The sequence below is a fragment of the Diabrotica virgifera genome, chromosome 6, assembly GCF_917563875.1.
Source record: "Diabrotica virgifera virgifera chromosome 6, PGI_DIABVI_V3a".
NCBI classification, from domain to species: Eukaryota; Metazoa; Arthropoda; class Insecta; order Coleoptera; family Chrysomelidae; genus Diabrotica; species Diabrotica virgifera.
In genome coordinates, this window is record NC_065448.1 from 55,184,995 (window position 1) to 55,204,934 (window position 19,940).

The following is a 19,940-nucleotide window of genomic DNA, read 5'->3' on the forward strand; positions in this document are numbered from 1 at the left end:
TAACGAATACCATATAGATCTGCACTTAGCGTTCGTTGACTACGAAAAAGCATTTGACAGCGTGGAAATGTGGGCAATAGAAAAAGCTATAAACAACTGTCGAATAGATTCCAGATACAGAATGCTAATACATAATATATATAAGAAAGCAACAATGACAGTACAATTGGAAGAAACCACAAAACCCATACCAATTAACAGAGGAGTGCGACAGGGAGATGTTATTTCTCCTAAACTATTTACATTAGCACTGGAAGATGTTTTCAAAACAATGGAATGGACAAACACGGGAATAAACATAAATGGAAAGAAACTAAACCACCTAAGATATGCAGACGATGTAGTAGTCATAGCATCAAGTTTTGAAGAACTACAAACCATGCTAACCGAACTAGCAAATGAATCCGAACAAATAGGTCTAAAAATGAATTTTGCCAAAACAAAAACAATGACAAACACACAAGACAATAGAAACGTAATACTAAACGACACCACAATAGAAGCGGTTAATGATTATATATATTTGGGACAGATTATAAAAATAAATAAGGAAAACCAAACAGCGGAGGTAAAAAGAAGGGTCAGATTAGCCTGGGCAGGATTTGGAAAATTAAAATGGGTCCTAAAGAATAAAAAAATACAACAATACTTAAAAACTAGAGTGTTTGACCAGTGCATACTCCCAATTCTCACATACGCATGCCAAACATGGACCTTGACCAAGGCAAACATGGATAAAATAATAAAGACACAAAGAGCCATGGAGAGAGCAATGTTAGGAGTAAAATTGATAGACAAAAAGCAAAACAACTGGGTCAGAAATAGAACAAAAGTCAAAGACGCAGGTCAACATATAACCAGGCTAAAATGGAGCTTCGCAGGTCATAACGCTAGACAAACGGACAATAGGTGGAATAGCACGATACAACAATGGAGACCATGGACAGGAAAGAGAGCAAGAGGACGACCCCAGATGAGATGGGGAGACGACATTAAAAAGATAGGAGGAACGCACTGGAAACAGAAAGCACTAAACAGAAGCGAATGGAGGAAACTGGGGGAAGCCTATGTTCAGAATTGGACGAATTAAAGGGCAAAAGAAGAAGAAGATGTCAAAAAATATGAATTTCACTCAAGAGTAAAGTATCATTAAATTTCACAATATCGAAAATTGTTATTAAGAAAAGTTGTTTGGAATTAAAAAATTTGTTTTAGTGTTCAATTACATCCTTCTAATTAAAATATTGTGAATATTAAAGGCACTTAACTCTTAAGAAAAATTCATATTTTTCACATACCTTGTATAAAATTTAAAAAGTTTAATATCTGATGGTTGTATCTTGGATTTTAGACCAGGGAGAGCATTTTATGAAGAATAACTTTTTTTCGTAAAAGTGATAATAAAATAGTTATCATAATTGTAATAAAATGGTGATTAGTATCCGTAATTTGAGAAAAAAATGAAAAAAATTTTTCGATTAGAATAATGTAATTGTATATTTAAACATAGTTTTTAGTTTCAAACAACTTTTCATAATAGCATTTTTTGATATTCTAAAATATAAAGGTACTTTACTCTTTAACGAAATTCATATTTTTGACATTGACATAACTCGTATAAAATTGATAAAATTTGATATCTGATGGTTAAGTTTTAGATTTTTGACTATCCAGAGCATTTTATGAAGAATAACTTTTTTTCGTAAAATTGATAATAAAAAAGTTTTCCATGTGGTTCCTAGCTACGCAGACATACTGTATAAGAGCTTCTGTATAAGAGTTTTCAAATTACAATGCCATATTCGAATTCAGTATAATCAAAAACAAAATAGAAACATATTTGATTAAGATGATACAGTAGCGATCAACAGGTAGCCAAAACGCGTTCCAAGATTGCGGCTGTAATTTTGAATATTTTTTCGAGATATTTGGCACACGTATTCGTAATATAATAAAGAATGGCGGTACAGAGCCCAATTTGAAAAATATATAAATATGTGGAAATTACTCTCTAATTAAATACAATATTAAAAAAACGAGCCTGTACCGCCATTAAGAAGAACAAAAAAATACACTTTCTTCAAATAAACTTTTTTATCCGATGCCTAGATTTTGTGTCATTTTGGAACTACTAATGAAATAAAAAATTTTAGTAGTTCCAAAATGACACAAAATCTAGGCATCGGATAAAAAAGTTTATTTGAAGAAAGTGTATTTTTTTGTTCTTCTTAATGGCGGTACAGGCAGAGAACAATAACCACAGAGAAACGACACGCCTTTGATCTTTCGTGGCTAAGCCGACAGCAACCAGAGCGACCATCGAAGCAATAGTCAGTGGGCATATCACACAATATAAATTCGTAAATAAAATTAAACATTTATCGTTCATTTATATTGACTTTCAATAAATATAAAATATCTCACCGAGAAAAAAGTTGCGTACAGGGCCGGCTTTTGTTGGCATTCTTTATAATAATGGAATTATTTTTGATTTACAAAAGGTTGCAAATATATCGCACAATGCAAAGTAATGGTGAAAATCATATGGATTGGAACCATAAATGAAAATACCTTTTTGTTTATCCTGATTTTGGCATTGAAAGACCAATAATAAAATATATCTATTTATTACGGTAGGTGTGACATTCACTGCTTGTTTTTGGCTTGGGCTGATACAAGATATAATTTGTTCGTCGAGGTATTTCCTAATAAATTATATTTTTTAATATAGGTTATCGAAAAAAAAACACAGCCATTGTAACGGCCACGGAAATGTCACAAACTCTGAAAGTTCCAATTCTCTTTGGGTGACAAATGTTCGTGATCGATAACAAGAAACTTTATGTTGAAATTGAATGTCAATATTGTTCTTGTCTTGAAAACGTATCAAAAGTACATTTTTCCTTTAAAGTCGAATATCGGAGCAAACGAATAAAAACCCAAGAAGTACTGTAAGATTATATTTCTATAAATATAAATATGCAACAATCTAAACAATAATCAAAAAAGTCTTATACGAATCGTTACAATTACACCGATTTGTAACATTACATACACTACATACATTCAGTATCATTGTAAATCCAAGATGCCCACCGCTATAAAATGGCAGATTACATATTTTTTCACAACTACTTCAATATGGGTATCAAATGAAAGGGCTTGACTATTAATAAAGAGTTCATTATAGAAAATCCAAAAGGGCCGCCAACAAAAACAGAGTTTGATTCGTACAGCCGGTATACAATGAAAATTTACCTGTTTAGCAATAATATGATTACAGCGGTATTGTTTAAGAATCAAGCTACAACATATTAAGAAATCACTTAAATCGGCCAACAGGTTTAGGAAATACGAGATATCAAAAATGACCAAATTTTTAAATGGGCTGATTTCTATGCACGCAAGTTTATTTCTCCCTCGCTTTTTTGCGGCACTCCCCATCGGCTCGTGCCAACAAACTTCTGCGCTCGTGAGAAATATGTGTTTTTTCTCACTTGTTGTACAATATACTATTTTTAACTGAAATGTACACAAACCTAAAACGATAATCTTTTTTGGTGGTTCTTGAATATCTTCACCGTGGTCAATTATATTGCTTATATTGCATGGAAATATTGTAGGTACTGCGTCAGGGACTAATGTTTTTCTTGTATTTCCTTTTAAAATAAGCTTGTCTTCAAAGTGCAGTTCACAAATCCTATAACTATTATATAGTGAATCCATTTTAAATAGCAAATCTTGTCTGTTACAAGCTTTTATCCATGCTTGGGCACTACAAATGTTAAACAAAGAATTTATAGATTTTTAGATAGAAAGATATTTTTAAATTTTATGGACTATATATGGACTCTGATATATCTTTGGAGCAAAAGTATGAAGACATTTTACATTTAATTCTCTCCATGTTTCATAATTTGACAATTTTTCTTGAAGTTGAATTTTATCTCTGTATTTTAAATAATAGTAATAATAATAGTTTTAATATTTTAAATAGCTCTAAGCAGTACAAATATTGCCGAACGTCAAGAACCTAAAGCTTGTCACGCACGGGGACCTATACTATAATATTCAGTGATAAGTGCGCTAATACCCGAAAAAATAACGCAAAAAACGGAAAACATAATACGCTGTGAAAGAAAATACAAGACTACAATATAATATCGATGTATCCACCTTTGTACCCTTGCATCCACAAAAGACATGTTAAACTACAAAATCGTCTATTTTCTTTGTTTCTAAAGATATCAGGTACATTCAAAAAACAAAATGTTAACAAAACATATGACTACAATACGATTTAGATGTATACTCCGATCGATATATTTAATCTTTGTTATATTTAACGAATTAAAAGTTGGCAATATTTTTGTATACTGCACTGCAGAAGGTAGATAAGTATTTAATTTTTTCATAATTTAATGTAAGTTTGTTAATTTACAACCGTGTTTTTGCAATTTTGAAGTCTTGTTCTTCTATAATTTTAAGATTTTCAAAATTATCGCCCCAATTATGTCTCCAACAATTTTTAGTTTGAATAGTATTTTTTTTGCGTCGTTTAAACCAGATCAGAAATTGTCGTGTATATAGAACTCTTTATATATTTTTATTTCATAAAAATAGGATATCTTGGAATGCGATGACACCCGGACAACATCTGTTTTGACCTGGTTGGCCCTTTGCAGACTTGTGTCTGTTATGACATACATGCACTGACACCAAATTTATTATTTTTTGAAATATCCGTTGCTTGGCAGAACGAAGTTTAGTTTTTTTATGCATTACTTAGGGGTAATGTATACAAGAAAATGAATCACTTTCGTCATGATTTATTATCAATAATGTTTAATCAAGTCAAATTAAGACTATTAGAAACCTAATAACTAATATGTATAAATTATAAAGCAATAACAATTACCTGTTATTATTCTTAGGAAATCTAAATAAACTTATTCCTCTTCCTGTCGCAGAGAAACATCCGTGAACCACACACGAGTAACCAGACATTTTAACTATTATGTATAATTATTATATAAATGCTCAAACAAACTTGTTAAGTCGAGTATTTACCATACATGCCTACGGACTATCGTAAAACAACCAGAGCGACCGAATTAGCTGGAATTAGCATGTGTTGGGAACACTTAAAGCAACCAGGTTCGCGCATGCGTCTACAAAAACAGTACACGTTTTAAGTACGGTCGTGACGCTTCTCTGTGGTTATTGTTCTCTGGTACAGGCTCGTTTTTTTAATATTGTATTTAATTACAGAGTAATTTCCACATATTAATATATTTTTCAAATTGGGCTCTGTACCGCCATTCCTTATTATATTACGAATACGTGTGCCAAATATCTCGAAAAAATATTCAAAATTACAGCCGCAATCTTGGAACGCGTTTTCGCTACCTGTTGATCGCTACTGTTTCCTCTTAAAGTAAAATGATGAATTTAACGATATTTTTAAAATTATTAATACAAAACAATTGTTATTGTTTAAACAATTAATAAACAATTAGCGGCCAAATCCGTGAGTAGAACTTTTTACTTTAACATGTATATAAACTAACAAAAAAAGTTTTAGAAAAATATAAGCTTGTTTGATTTTTTCCGAAACAATGCATGTTTTCGTTCTAATTGCCATCCCCTAATACATTTAAAACACATTGAAACATTTTGACAGGCGACAGTTTGCGCTTAATATAAATACTTACGCATGATTATATTTTTTAGAAAAGTGTTGATCTGTTCCAGGACTTCCTAGAGTTGCAAAAGATGTTACTGCTATGTTCATCGCTTTACAAGCATCTCTCAATTCCTTCTGCTGTAAATATGCGTGAAGTTCAACTTGTAATACCACTGGTTTTATCTCTGCTACACTGCATATTCTTTTTACTTGTTCTAGGTTTGAGTTTGAGAGACCGATACCTTTGGTCAAGCCATTTTTGACTTGGATTTCCATTTCCTGTAAATTATTGTTATGACTAAATTAAGCGGGTCTGTTAAATATGATTGGACAGTGTCAACAAAAGAAAACCCGTGTTGAGCTGCCCCCCCCCCACTTGCAAAAATTAAAAAACAAATAGCCCTGATTTATGAGCTATTTATGAGCTCTCATATTCCGCAAATTAAAAATTTTGAGCTCGTTCCACTGAGCAGGAATTTAATATTTTAGTCCCCCCCCCCCCCACTACTTAAAAATAGAAATATTGAATCGATTTTTGCGGCAGAATTACGAGCTATTTATGAGCTCTTGAAATGATATAGTTTCGATTTTTGAGCTCATCCCCTTCACCCCCAAACAACCATTTAATTGATTTAACTTAAGAGAAAAATGCTGAGAAAACTTAAAATATATCGTATTGCGGATGTAATTCCTATAGCTTATATATTCTAAGAATAAACTATTAAATCACGTGCATTTCGATTATTGAGCTACAACCCCTTCGCAAGAAAACTACCCCAAGAAAACTACAACTCGCTCTTAATCCTCCCGGCTTAAGAGCGAGTTGTACTTAAAATGCATTAAATTAATTATTTGGCGACTACATATCATTTAATAATTTTTGAGCTCCCAAATTACGCGCATTTAGATCAGTAAATTGCAATTTATTTTGTATAGTGCAGTCACTGAAGGTAAAAATCAACGATTACCTTCAATTTCGGTGAACCTTCATCGATTTTCACGAAAATTGGTCAGTGGTTAGACGATAGATCAAGAAACAAAGGTGACATGGTGCCACCTTGCGCCTTTACCCTGAGGGTGGATACCGCCCCTTCTCGGGGGTGAAAATTATTTTATAAAAAATAACTGCACAAATCAATAAAAGGACAGATTATAAGCAACATTTGTTATATAAAGTTATTAAAATAAGTCAATACTTTTTAAGTTATTAAAGATTAAAGATTTTAATTATTCGTGAAAAAAAATGAATGTTTTGAAGCAGTTTTTCGTAAATCACTGAAAAATTGTAAGTTTATACAAAAAAGTTAATAGTAGTTTAATTCGTATACCTTATATTCTAAGAATAAACTCTTAAATCACGCACATTTCAACTATTGAGCTACAACCCCTTCGCAAGAAAACCATCCCATATTCCCGGCTTTAGAGAGAGTTGTACTTAATAGTTATTTATCATATAAGTGTTAAAAGTACAATTAAGGCACGCATGTGAAAGTTTGCAGAATGAGCGAAGCGAATTACATTACATTACATTACATACGCGAAGCGTTACATAAACTTGTTTTTTTCTACAAACGTGTTAAAAATGCAATAATACAGTTTAAATTAAATTTTAAAAAACCTTTTAAACCACCTTTTACAAATTGCGCAAGTTGTACTATTAATATTAATGTTAATATATGAAATATAAATATTTTGAAGTTTCACAATTTGACAATTCACTTTTAACTGCAGTGCCTTAATAATTTTAAAGCACTAGTGCCTTAAAGTTGCATTTTTAACGCTCCTATGGAGTGCTAAAAATTGCATTTTTAACATGGTTGTAGAAAAAAATAATTTAAATTAATTATTTGGCGACTACATATCGTTTAATAATTTATGAGCTCGCAAAATATACGCATCTCAATTATTGAATTGCCATTTTCTTTCTATAGTGCAGTCACTGAAGGTAAAAATCAACTATGACCTTCGATTTCGGTAAATCTCCATTCATTTTCACAAAAATTGGTGAGCGGATAGAGGATACCTCAAGAAACAAAATTAATAATAACAACTTGCGGTTTTAGTCTGGGGTATATGTTTATATGTGTATATGCTTTAAAGCGATTTTTCATAAATAACTCAAAAACTGTAAGTTTTTACAAAAAAGTTTTCATCACTAAAATTGAAGCTAATAAGTTAAATGTATATTTAAATTTTTATGAATTTAATGAAGTTAAATGTATATTTTTCTGCGACTATTCAAATCTAAGGATTCAATCTTAAATAACGGGAAAGACATGCATTTTATGTAACACTTACTAAATAGGTACTTGTCATAGTACTTAGAAATACCTATCAAAGATATATAGTAGAAAGATAGCATCAAAATTTATAGTCCAAAAATTTTTCCAAAAAAATTAATTTTTTTTAATAAGGGGGGGTCAATAGAGTCAATTGCCCCCTCCTTGAGACCTCGCCTTGTGTCTACTGACTCTTTTTGAAGAAATAGATTACGATTGAACATAAATAGTGAGTTTTGTGTCCTGATGATAACTGAATAACTGAAACATAAATATGGCAGAATTCCTTGGAATCGAAAATTATTAAAAGTGTTAACATAAACACTTAAATCAATAAAGAACATAATAAATGAAAAATTACCACAATAAATCTATTTATTACCATCTATTCAATTCAATGCCAGAGACCAGATAAAAATAGTAATTGGCGCTGCTATGTTATGGTAATTTGATCATTTAATAAAACCCCCCGAATAAGAGTTGCTTTTAGAAGGATGTCCAAAATATTATGTAACAGAGACCTAAAACTGCCATTAAGGATCCGCCTACTTCTCTGCTACGTGTCATCGGTCTTACTGTATGGTGTCCAGTCTTGTACTGTAAATAAAATCGATCTAAATTGCCTTGAGGCTCTCGAGATGTAAACCCTATAAAATAATTTTAAGAGTTTATTGGGTCGAGAAGATTCGAAGCTCCACAATACTAGAACGTCTCAGCAAGACTACTGAGATTATAAAGAGCATCAAGAAGAGAAAGCTGGAGTATTTCGGACATGTAATGAGAGGTCCCAAATATAGGTTGCTACGAAATATTATGCAAATGAGAATAGCAGGCAAGTGCAGTCCAGGACGAAGAAGAACTTCATGGTTAATTTAGGGTGGCAGTGAATAAAATTAAGATAGCTATGCTGGTGCCAACGTTCTGAAAGGACATTGTATATGAAGAATAAGAAAATAACAGCTCATCCCGAAAAAGAATCCTGCGTAGGTACGGCAGTGACGAGAATATTTTTATTACCCACCTACTTCATTGCCCCCACCTTGCGAGGTTGCTGGATCCGCCCTTGTAAACGTTTCTATCTTCGTTATTTTGATTCATACAGAAATCAAAAGACAAGTAAAATCTTTGCTAATAAAAAAAAACTCAAATTTCGTTATCTATAATTTTTTACGTGTATCGAGTATTGTTGGAGTTATTATTTTAAATATGATTTAAAAAAATCAAAATTTTTCAAATTTTCGTAATAAATAATTTGCTTTTGATAATAACTCCAACAATACTCGATACACGTAAAAAATGAAAGATAACGAAATTTGAGTTTTTTTTATTAGCAAAGATTTTACTTGTCTTTTGATATCTGTATGAATCAAAATAACAAAGATAGAAACGTTTAAGCCAAAATTTTACTACGAGAACAATGTAATAGGAGCCCTTTACTATTATCCTAAAAAATAAAGTATTTGGAAGATTAAATGTAATACAGTTTTATAGCTCTTGAAATTACCTTTCAAATAGTTGGATGTGCATGATATCATAAAAATTAACAGAGTTATAAAAAAAATAATTTTTTTGGAAAAAATTTTGGAGTATAAATTTTGATGCTATCAACTTTTTCTGGAGCTCATTTGATAGGTATTTCTAAGTACTGAAAACTTTTTTGTAAAAACTTACAGTTTTTGAGTTATTTATGAAAAATCGCTTTAAAGCCTGCATTTTCTTTCACAAAAATTAAAATATTTGATCTTTAATAACTCAAAAATTATCGATTTATTTTAATAACGTAATAAACGTAATAACGTGGGGTTATTTTTAATAAAGTAATTTTAACCCCCCGAGAAGGGATGACATATACCCCAGGCTAAAACCGCAAGTTGTTATTGTTAATTTTGTTTCTTGAGGTATCCTCTATCCGCTCACCAATTTTCGTGAAAATGAATGGAGATTTACTGAAATCGAAGGTCATAGTTGATTTTTACCTTCAGTGACTGCACTATAGAAATAAAATTGCAATTCAATAATTGAGATGCGTATATTTTGCGAGCTCATAAATTATTAAACGATATGTAGTCGCCAAATAATTAATTTAAATTATTTTAAGTACAACTCTCACTTAAGCCGGGAATATGGCATGGTTTTCTTGCGAAGGGGTTGTAGCTCAATAGTCGAAATGCGCGTGATTTAAGAGTTTATTCTTAGAATATAAGCTGTACGAATTAAACTACTATTAAGTTTTTTGTAAAAACTTACAACTTGTCAGTGATTTACGAAAAACCGCTTCAAAACTTGCATTTTTTTCACGAATAATTAAAATCTTTGATCTTTAATAACTTAAAAAGTATTGACTTATTTTAATAACTTTATATAACAAATGTTGCTTATAATTTGTCCTTTTATTGATTTGTGCAGTTATTTTTTATAAAATAATTTTCACCCCGAGAAGGGGCGGTATCCACCCTCAGGGTAAAGGCGCAAGGTGGCACCATGTCACCTTGGTTTTCTGATCTATCCTCTAACCACTGATCAATTTTCGTGAAAATCGATGAAGGTTCACCGAAATTGAAAGTAATCTTTGTTTTTTACCTTCAGTGACTGCACTATACAAAATAAATTGCAATTTACTGATCTAAATGCGCGTAATTTGGGAGCTCGTAAATTATTAAATGATAATATGTAGTCGCCAAATAATTAATTTAATGCATTTTAAGTACAACTCGCTCTTAAGCCGGGAAGATGGGGTAGTTTTCTTGCGAAGAGGTTGTAGCTCAATAATCAAAATGCACGTGATTTAACAGTTTATTCTTAGAATATATAAGCTATAGGAATTATATCCGCAATACGATATATTTTAAGTTTTCTCGGCATTTTTCTCTTAAGTTAAATCAATTAAAGGGTTCAAAAATCGAAACTATATCATTTCAAGTGCTCATAAATAGCTCGTAATTCTGCCGCAAAAATCGATTCAATATTCCTATTTTTAAGTAGGAATCCTATTTTTAGTGGGTGGGGCTGAATGAGCCCCCCCACTAAAATATTAAATTCCTGCTCAGTGGAACGAGCTCAAAATTTTTAATTTACGGAATATGAGAGCTCATAAATAGCTCATAAGTCAGGGCTATTTGTTTTTTAATTTTTGCAAGTGGGAGGGGGGCAGCTCAACACGGGTCAAAAGAAACACATTTACAACAAAGGAAAAGTGAACCATGGTGCAGGAAAAGTGAACCATTACGAATAATAAACACGAAATTATAGCTGATGAATGTATGCTGAACTTAGAACAAAAACTGTAACAGTGGAGACAAGCTCTTGAGGAAAAAGATTTAAAACTTAGTAGGACAAAGACAGAGTATTTGGAATGATTGTCTAAAGATGGACTTACTACATAATATCTTTGGATGTTGAAATGATTCTGAAAAGTGAGAGTTTTAAATACCTAGGATCGCTATCACAAAGTACCTAATGGGGAAATAGATGAAGTGGAGCTGCATGCTATAGAGTTGGGGTTGGATGGATGAAATGAAAGGAAGCTAGTGTTGTGTTGTGTGACAGAAAAATGCCAATGAAGCTGAAGGAAAATTTTTATAAAAAGCCGTAATACTGGCTATGATGTACGGAACTGAATGTTGGGCAATTAAAAAAAAGGAACAACAAAGAAAGAAGGATAAAATTAGGAATGGGTATATTATGTGAAGTGTAGGGGTGGCACCAATTTATGTCAAAATGAGGAAGCATAGGTTAAGATGGTTTGGTCATGTTCAACGTTGAGACGTTAATCACCCAATATGATGAATTGCTAAACTGCGGGTTCCTGGAAGAAGCAGGAGAGGAAGACCATAGAAGACCTGGAGGAGACGCTTAGGCAGGAAATGTCGGTAAAGGGGATTGATGTTGATATGACTCAAGGTAGAAACTTATGGAGAAATTCATTTAGGAAAGTCGACCCCGCATAGAGATAATGGCAAAGAGAATGATGATGATGATGTAGATGTTCCTGAAAACCGTAATTATTTACCTTCCATGTGGCTATAAGATCACTATTGTTATCCACGCTAAATGAACCATCTTCATTTACTAAAGGCGCTGACATTTCTTTATTACTGTGAAAGCTAAAAGGCATGTGTATAAGGTACAAATCCACGTAATTAAGATTTAATCGACTTAGTGACATTTTGAGGTATTTTTCTACATCGTTAGGTCTGTTTCCGAACACTGGCAGCTAAAAAAGAATAATATGTACATATTTCAAATAAAAATAAAATTTTCCAGATTTTAACATGAATATCAACGATGGAAAGAAATAATTAATATTGTTACATTCATTAGAGGACTTCAATAGGTCACAAATAATCATTCATATATAATCACAAATAATAAGTCCACTACTGAACATAGGCCTCTTCCTTGTGTTTCCAACCCCATCTATCTTGCGCCACTCTCATCCAGTTTTTATTAGGCCTTCTTAAATCGTCAGTCCATCGTGTAGGTGATCGACCGACGCTTCTCTTGGTTTCTATTCCAATAACCTCTTTGTCCATCGCCCATCTGTCATTCTAGCTATGTGTCCTGTCCATCTCCATTTTAGTCTGGATATCCTTTCGATGATGTCAGTTATCTTGGTTCTTCTCCTGGCCTCTTCGTTTTTTATCTTGTCTCGCAGAGTTATTCCTAACATGGATCATTCCATTATTCTTTGTATGACTCTCAGTTCTCTCTCTCTCTCTCTCCCTCTCTCTCTCTCTCTCTCTCTCATTCTCTCTACTCTTTAACCATATTTCAACGAATCCTGAATGTAGCTGTCTCCCAATTGTTTCCACCTTTCTTTATCTTGTGGCAATATGTCACTGCTGGATTTATGTTGGACTATGGAATATGTTGGACTGTCACTGCTTTTATATCATAATCAATTGATTTAAAGGTCTTTCGATGCTTCTTGTCGTCCCCCTTGTATGAGGGCCCATACCCATGGGGCCGTGCCCCCCTAGCTTTTCGGTTGGTTTAAACTATATATTGCCACCGAAAGTATACAAAATATAATGTGCAACATCTTCACGTCTAGTCCCCCTAAAAATTTTTATATGGGCGCCCATGCCATGTCCATTCTAGGCTTCTTCCCATGCTAGTTGTATTCTTCTTTTAATTTCAGCATCTTGATTTGGCTTTCCCAGTTTGACGACATGGCCCAAGCATACATAATGTTCAATATTTTCTATGGTATGGTTTTATACTGTTTATTATTTGCAGGATCCTGGTCCATTACTTTTGTTTTATGGTAGTTAATTTTTAAGCTTACCGCTCCGAAAACTTTATTTAATTATTTTAAATAATCATTTAGTTGTTGGATATTATATGCCATTGAAACTAAATCATCTGCAAATCTCAAATAGTTTAAATATGATTGTCAATGTTTATATCCTTGTTGATCCATTCTAGTTTCTCAAAAATAAAAGTAAGGGTAAATAGTTTGGGGTAAATGGTATTTCCTATGGAAAATGATCATTATGGTCAGCTTTTCGATATATCTCTCCTAGAATAACACTTACCTTAGTTGTGATAAATAATTCTTCTCTCTTAATATTTCCTGATTCGATCCACTTATTGATCACTTTGCCAACGGGTTCCTCAGTGTTATAATTATAGGCAGTATCTGAAACAACGTTCATTAAAACAATAATTGATTGTGCTAGTTGAATGTTTTTAGGCTGTACAATATTAAGAAATGAAAGGCTTGGAAGCAAAAAATGCGACAGACGTGTTTTCTGGAACAGGACCAGATAAGAGAAACTCAGCCAGCACTAATGTAACAATTACAAAAAAGGTATTAATAGTGATTGGTAAAAACAGAGCAAGAAATAAGACAAAAATAAAAAGGATGTTCAAATATCAAACTAGACCAGGAGATTTAGGAAAAAATAAATCGATTTTTGAATACAGCACCTACCGACCTGCAACCTTTTGCATTATAAAATAAAAATGTATACCATTTTTATTCAGTTGCAATGCAAAGGAAAAACAATCTTACTTTTCAATTAGAATACGGAGTGCAATCCAGCTCTCTGAATCGCGATTTTCGATTCTTATTGGAATCTCATCGGAGAGAGCGCAGGCTTGTTCTCCATATCCTAACTGACCAGCACCGAGAGCTTTTCCCATACATTGCAACTGAAACAAATAGGGTAGGTGACTAGCGTCATCTGGCAGTTGAAAGATGAAGTTTTTCAATCCTAATAGCAACATTAATAATATTGAAAATATTAAAAATATTACTAAAAGATTTTTAAATTGAAAAACTTATTGGTACACTTCCCTGGTGACACCTCCAAGGCTTCTACAATTTGCAAGCCAAATGGATGCTGCAGTGAAGACAAAGGGAAGGAATTCTACACTATGCAATTCACATCCCCCGTCTGCAGCTTGGTAAAGTTCCAACGGAAAATGCACCTAGTTACTCTACGGAGTAATACGACTATAAAATAAAAATGTATACCCTTTTTATTCAGTTGCAATGCGAAGGCAAAACAATCTTACTTTTCAATTAGAATACGGAGTGCAATCCAGCTCTCTGAATCTCGATTTTCGATTCTTATTGGAATCTCATCGGAGAGAGCGCAGGCTTGTTCTCCATATCCTAACTGACCAGCACCGAGAGCTTTTCCCATACATTGCAACTGAAACAAATAGGGTAGGTGACTAGCGTCATCTGGCAGTTGAAAGATGAAGTTTTTCAATCCTAATAGCAACATTAATAATATTGAAAATATTAAAAATATTACTAAGAGATTTTTAAATCTACTAAAAGTAGAAGCCTTGGAGGTGTCACCAGGGAAGTGTACCAATAAGTTTTTCAATTTAAAAATCTTTTAGTAATATTTTTAATATTTTCAATATTATTAATGTTACTATTAGGATTGAAAAACTTCATCTTTCAACTGCCAGATGACGCTAGTCACCTACCCTATTTGTTTCAGTTGTAATGTATGGGAAAAGCTCTCGGTGCTGGTCAGTTAGGATATGGAGAACAAGCCTGCCCTCTCTCTGATGAGATTCCAATAAGAATCGAAAATCGCGATTCAGAGAGCTGGATTGCACTCCGTATTCTAATTGAAAAGTAAGATTGTTTTGCCTTCGCATTGCAACTGAATAAAAATGGTATACATTTTTATTTTATAGTCGTATTGCTACGTAGAGTAACTAGGTGCATTTTACGTTGGAACTTTACCAAGCTGCAGACGGGGGATGTGAATTGCATAGTGTAGAATTCCTTCCGTTTGTCTTCACTGCAGCATCCATTTGGCTTGCAAATTGTAGAAGCCTTGGAGGTGTCACCAGGGAAGTATACCAATAAGTTTTTTAATTTAAAAATCTTTTAGTAATACTTTTAATATTTTCAATATTATTAATGTTACTATTAGGATTGAAAAACTTCATCTTTCATCTTTTTCATTATGTTCGGGATGGTGTCTGGATAAAAGTCTACAATAGAAACATGGGTGAAATCAGTGCTTAAAATGTATCTAAAACTGCATAAACATGCCAAAATAAATATTTTAAGGGCCAGATTTTGTTTCTCGGGGACTTTTGGGCTCCTTGAACATGAATATGCCATCAGTAATGATACCCAGAGCACCTGGTGCTTAGCGTTAGATAGGTACTGACTTGTGGGAATTACCCGTTTATGACTAACAATCAGCGAGAATGACTTCTATTCATAGGGCTTTTCATCGATTGTCATTTGTTTCGAGCTTCTGTCATATGTTGAATAATCTATGTATAATGTTGATATACACGCAAGGGATGGGGGGGAGGGCGGACATGCAAAAATGGAAAGAAGCTCCCTCCGATCCTATTTTTTTAGAAATATGTCTACTAATTATTTTTATTTGTAATTTTAATTCTTCTCAGTGTACTTCGGCATCGAGGAGCAATTTTCTTTATTTTTGCTGCTAGCCCTGTCAATTTAATTTCAAGTAGTTTGCAAAACAAAAACTCTTCTACAACTTCTTCATAAAAATCAAATCGTACAAATGCGGGTAGCTGTGCTATGTTTGTATCTACTTCAATTGAAGTGCAAAATAAAATATGTGCATTCTTGAAGTTTTAAACAAAGTTGTTCTTCAATATTAGAAGACATATCAGTAATTCGCCTTTTCACTATGTTGTTTAACAATGGAATTTTTTTAATTGTTTTGGCTGCCTTTTTTCCCAACACGGTTTGGGCCATTTCCACAGCGGCCGGTAGTAAAAGGGTCTCTCAATTGTGTGAGGCTTTCCATTATTTGCAATTGTACATCTAGCAAGGTAGGATGCCTTTATTAAGTTAATATGATATTTACAAAGCTAGTCATGCATTTATTTTCTTTCTTAAAAAAGTAGATTCTCTTTTAAAAAATTCGATCAGCTTACCACATCACAGTGCATTGTGTATTGGTGACGTATCAGCATAGAATGCTTCATGCTTTGGCTCGAAAGCCTTTCGAAACAAGCAATACATTGATGAATAGAATTGTCACTATTTTCTGTGCCAGACTTCACTATAAAACCATACTGTAAGTAGCTTTCGTGGTATTTCTGATTAGCCTGCGGTTTAGGTTTTTAAACACTATCCTTTAAAGTCCCAGGGTTCAGCAAAAACTGCTTCATAGAATATGGAAGCACAACAACTGCACTGGCACTTTCGCAGACAGAGGCCCAGCATAATCGCTTGTTTCACATACGTGACGCGTACCACCTGAAATCTTCCCGCGTACCACCAGTGGTACGCGTACCACCGGTTAGGAACCCCTTATCTAACTGATAAATTAGATAATTCGGAATATTAGATAATTCGGAATATTAGATAATTCGGAATAATCACTACTTTCGATATATCTCGGATGAGTACTCAAACATCTCTATATTAATTTGACAACATATTACTCATTAGTTCTTGTAGTTTTTTTGATAGTTTTCATAATCACCAATTTCTCCCTATTTTGTTGGCAACACTTCACACTGAAGGAAGTAAAATAGGTTTGAAAATCAATATTAATAAAACCAAATGCATGCGAAACAATGCAAGAAATAATTTATTTTATTTACTAATTTAGGTACTATTAATAGCTCGCAGATTGAAGATGTGGACAATTTAACATACCTTGAAACTTTTACTTCATCGAAAATAAAAATCTCAAAAAAATAAACATATTATCCGACTCATTATCAGTTTTAAAAAGTTTCTCTAGTCAACTAGACGAAAATTCTGTTAACTTAAATCCCTACATCAAAGAATTAAAAATACTATTAACTAATCTAACAACTACATATGCAGTGTAATATATTATGTAGTATTCACGTGGTAAAAGCTCATATTGGTCTTGAAAATAATGAAAAAGTAGATCAATTGGCAAAAGACAGCATTTTCAGTGGCGAGGAAACATTGAATGATATTGGACTTCAAGAATGTATAATCATAAGTAAAACCAGACTATATACATGATAACTGGAAACTTCAATGGAATCAATACTGCATAAATTGTCCGACAAGGTATACTCTTTTACATCCGAAAATCCCGACAGATTATTGGCATAAAAATTTAGATTTTTCAAGATACGATATTGTTACTAACTCTCGACTAAAATTTGGCCATGCCCGTTATCCTGCACATCTATATAAAATTAATGTAATACAGTCGGATTTGTGCGAAAATTTCAATACAATAAGTGACTTAGATCATATATTTTTTACATGTGACAAATATGTGACACAAAGAAATCTATTGAATATGCAGCTATTGCAGGAAAACGTTTATTCCCCATATAATCTGATGAACTTACTAGCTTTCAACAAAACGTCAATCTTTAGGATTCTTCTAGATTATGTTAAGTCGTGTAAATTGAAACTTACGATTGGGTCTAGCTTTGCTACCTTTGCCTTATCTCCCTGGTAATAATACCCCGTATCCAGAACCTATTTTACTTCAAATCAGGCCCGAGGCACTACCTACATATTTTCGGGCCCCTAAATATAATTTAATAATAATATTAATTAAGTTAAGTAGTTAATATTGATATAAAATTTTTAATTGTTCTAAGATCTTCTTCTTCTTCTGAACGTGCCATATCAAGTCCTCTTGACGTTGGCGATTAACATGGCGAAACTGTCTTTGTCTCGAGCTATTCTAAATAGTTTCCTTTCTATTCTAAATAGCTTTCTTTTTTCCTGTCCACTCCCGGATATTCTTCAACCAAGAAGCCTGCTTTCTACGAATTCCTCTGCGTCCTTCGATTTTACCCATCATAATAAGTTGAAGAATATTATACCGGTCTCCCTGTACTACGTGTCCAAAATAGGCCATCTTTCTATATTTGATGTTATCAAGCAGCTCGCGGGCAACATTTGCTCTCTTAAGGATTGCCACACTTGTCAGAGTAGCCGTCCATGGTATTTTCAGTGCACGTCCGTGCAGCCACATTTCAAAGGCCACCAAACGATTAATGGTCGATATTTTTGATGTCCATGCTTCGACAACATACAAGAGGACTGACCAAATGTAACATTTAATCATGCGCTTTCGAAGTTTAAGTTTCAAGTTATCATTACTGAAGAATGAGCTCATTTTTAAAATTGTCATGTATCAAATACCATGTATTTTGTCTTTGAACAGTTTATGTTTAGGCCAAACTCTCTTCCCACTGTGTCAATGCCATTTAAAAGGTGTTGTAGTCTATTCATATCATCACTTAAAATAACTGTATCGTCTGCATATCTGATTGTATTTATCAGAATTCCATTAACTTTCACACCCCATTCCAAAATATGGAGCGCTTCCTTAAATATTCTATCTGAATATAAATTAAATAACAGTGGGGACAGTATACAACCCTGTCTGACACCTCTTTGTATTTTGCATATTTCTGTTGATTTTCTTTTTATGCAAGCTGTCGCTGTTTGACGCCACTATAATTTTTCTATGATTCGTACATCTTGACTATCAGCTCCTTAATTCTTTAATATTTTAATTAATTTGTGATGTTGTACTCGATCAAAGGCCTTCTCATAGTCAATAAATACAGCGAATGCGTCTTTCCTTGGATCTCGGCATTTCTGCAATAATACATTTAGTGCAAAGAGTGCGACCCGGGTTCCCAGTCCATTTCTGAAGCCAAATTGTGTTTCATCCTGGTCTTCTTCACATTTATCTCTGATTCTACTGTGGATGATACGTAGAAAGATTTTTAAAGTGTGGCTCATGTGGTTCTAAGAAGACCACAGTTGACAAATTTGAAAATTTATCTTGTTTTATTGCAATAAAAATTTTTTGATGATCTTTCCGGGCCCCATTAAAATGCGGGCCCGAGGCAGGTGCCTCACTGGCCTAGTGGTAAAATAGGCCCTGCCCGTATCGCTACTTAGTCTGTGGTTAGTCACCCTGATCGACCTGGGTGCAAAAACTTTTTTTCCCTTCCCTACCCTTGATTGTTCGATTGGATTCGTAATGGTCTTGGTGTGTGGTAGGTTTGGTTAAGCGTTGATTTTAAGAAGTGTTGATGACTAAATGGGCGCAGTTCCCAAAGTCCATAAAAGAAAAAAAAACTTTTAGTTAAAAGGAACATCAAGACCGTTAAATGTTAGAATAAGTGAACATTAATCTTATTTTAAAAATGGATAATTTGATAGATCTCAAACACGAAAGGGAAAATGAACATATAATTCAATGGAACGGTTCATGTATGTATAGTCCTGATAGAGGCTTTAGCTCTTATTGTTAAAATATTTAAATGTGAAGTGAAGGAAATTATTCTGAACAAATCTTTAAATCTTATTTAAACCATACTTAATATTGTTTTGAGTTTGCTTTTGTTAAGTGAATTTACTATTGTGACGTTATCTGACTTATATTCACGAACAATCCATGTTTTATGGGTATATTTGGTTAATCTAGTTAAATATATCTAAGTATTAAAGTATAATGATAAAATGTAATGTATAAAGATAAAATATT

At 33.1% G+C, this 19,940-nt stretch overlaps 1 protein-coding gene across 1 annotated transcript in view; it reads right to left on the bottom strand.

Moving 5' to 3' along the window:
- The window catches only part of LOC114343233 (aldo-keto reductase family 1 member A1-like), a 36,965-nt gene extending 20,588 nt beyond the window's left edge, over positions 1-16,377 (bottom strand). Inside the window, exons 1-4 of the mRNA XM_050652912.1 lie at positions 16,363-16,377; positions 13,503-13,661; positions 11,975-12,178; positions 5,715-5,965 (exon numbers count right to left, since the gene is read on the bottom strand). Coding sequence (XP_050508869.1) covers positions 5,715-5,965; positions 11,975-12,178; positions 13,503-13,661; positions 16,363-16,377 — 629 coding nt within the window. The remainder of the gene's footprint in view (positions 1-5,714; positions 5,966-11,974; positions 12,179-13,502; positions 13,662-16,362) is intronic.
- Between the last annotated feature and the right edge of the window lie 3,563 nt (positions 16,378-19,940).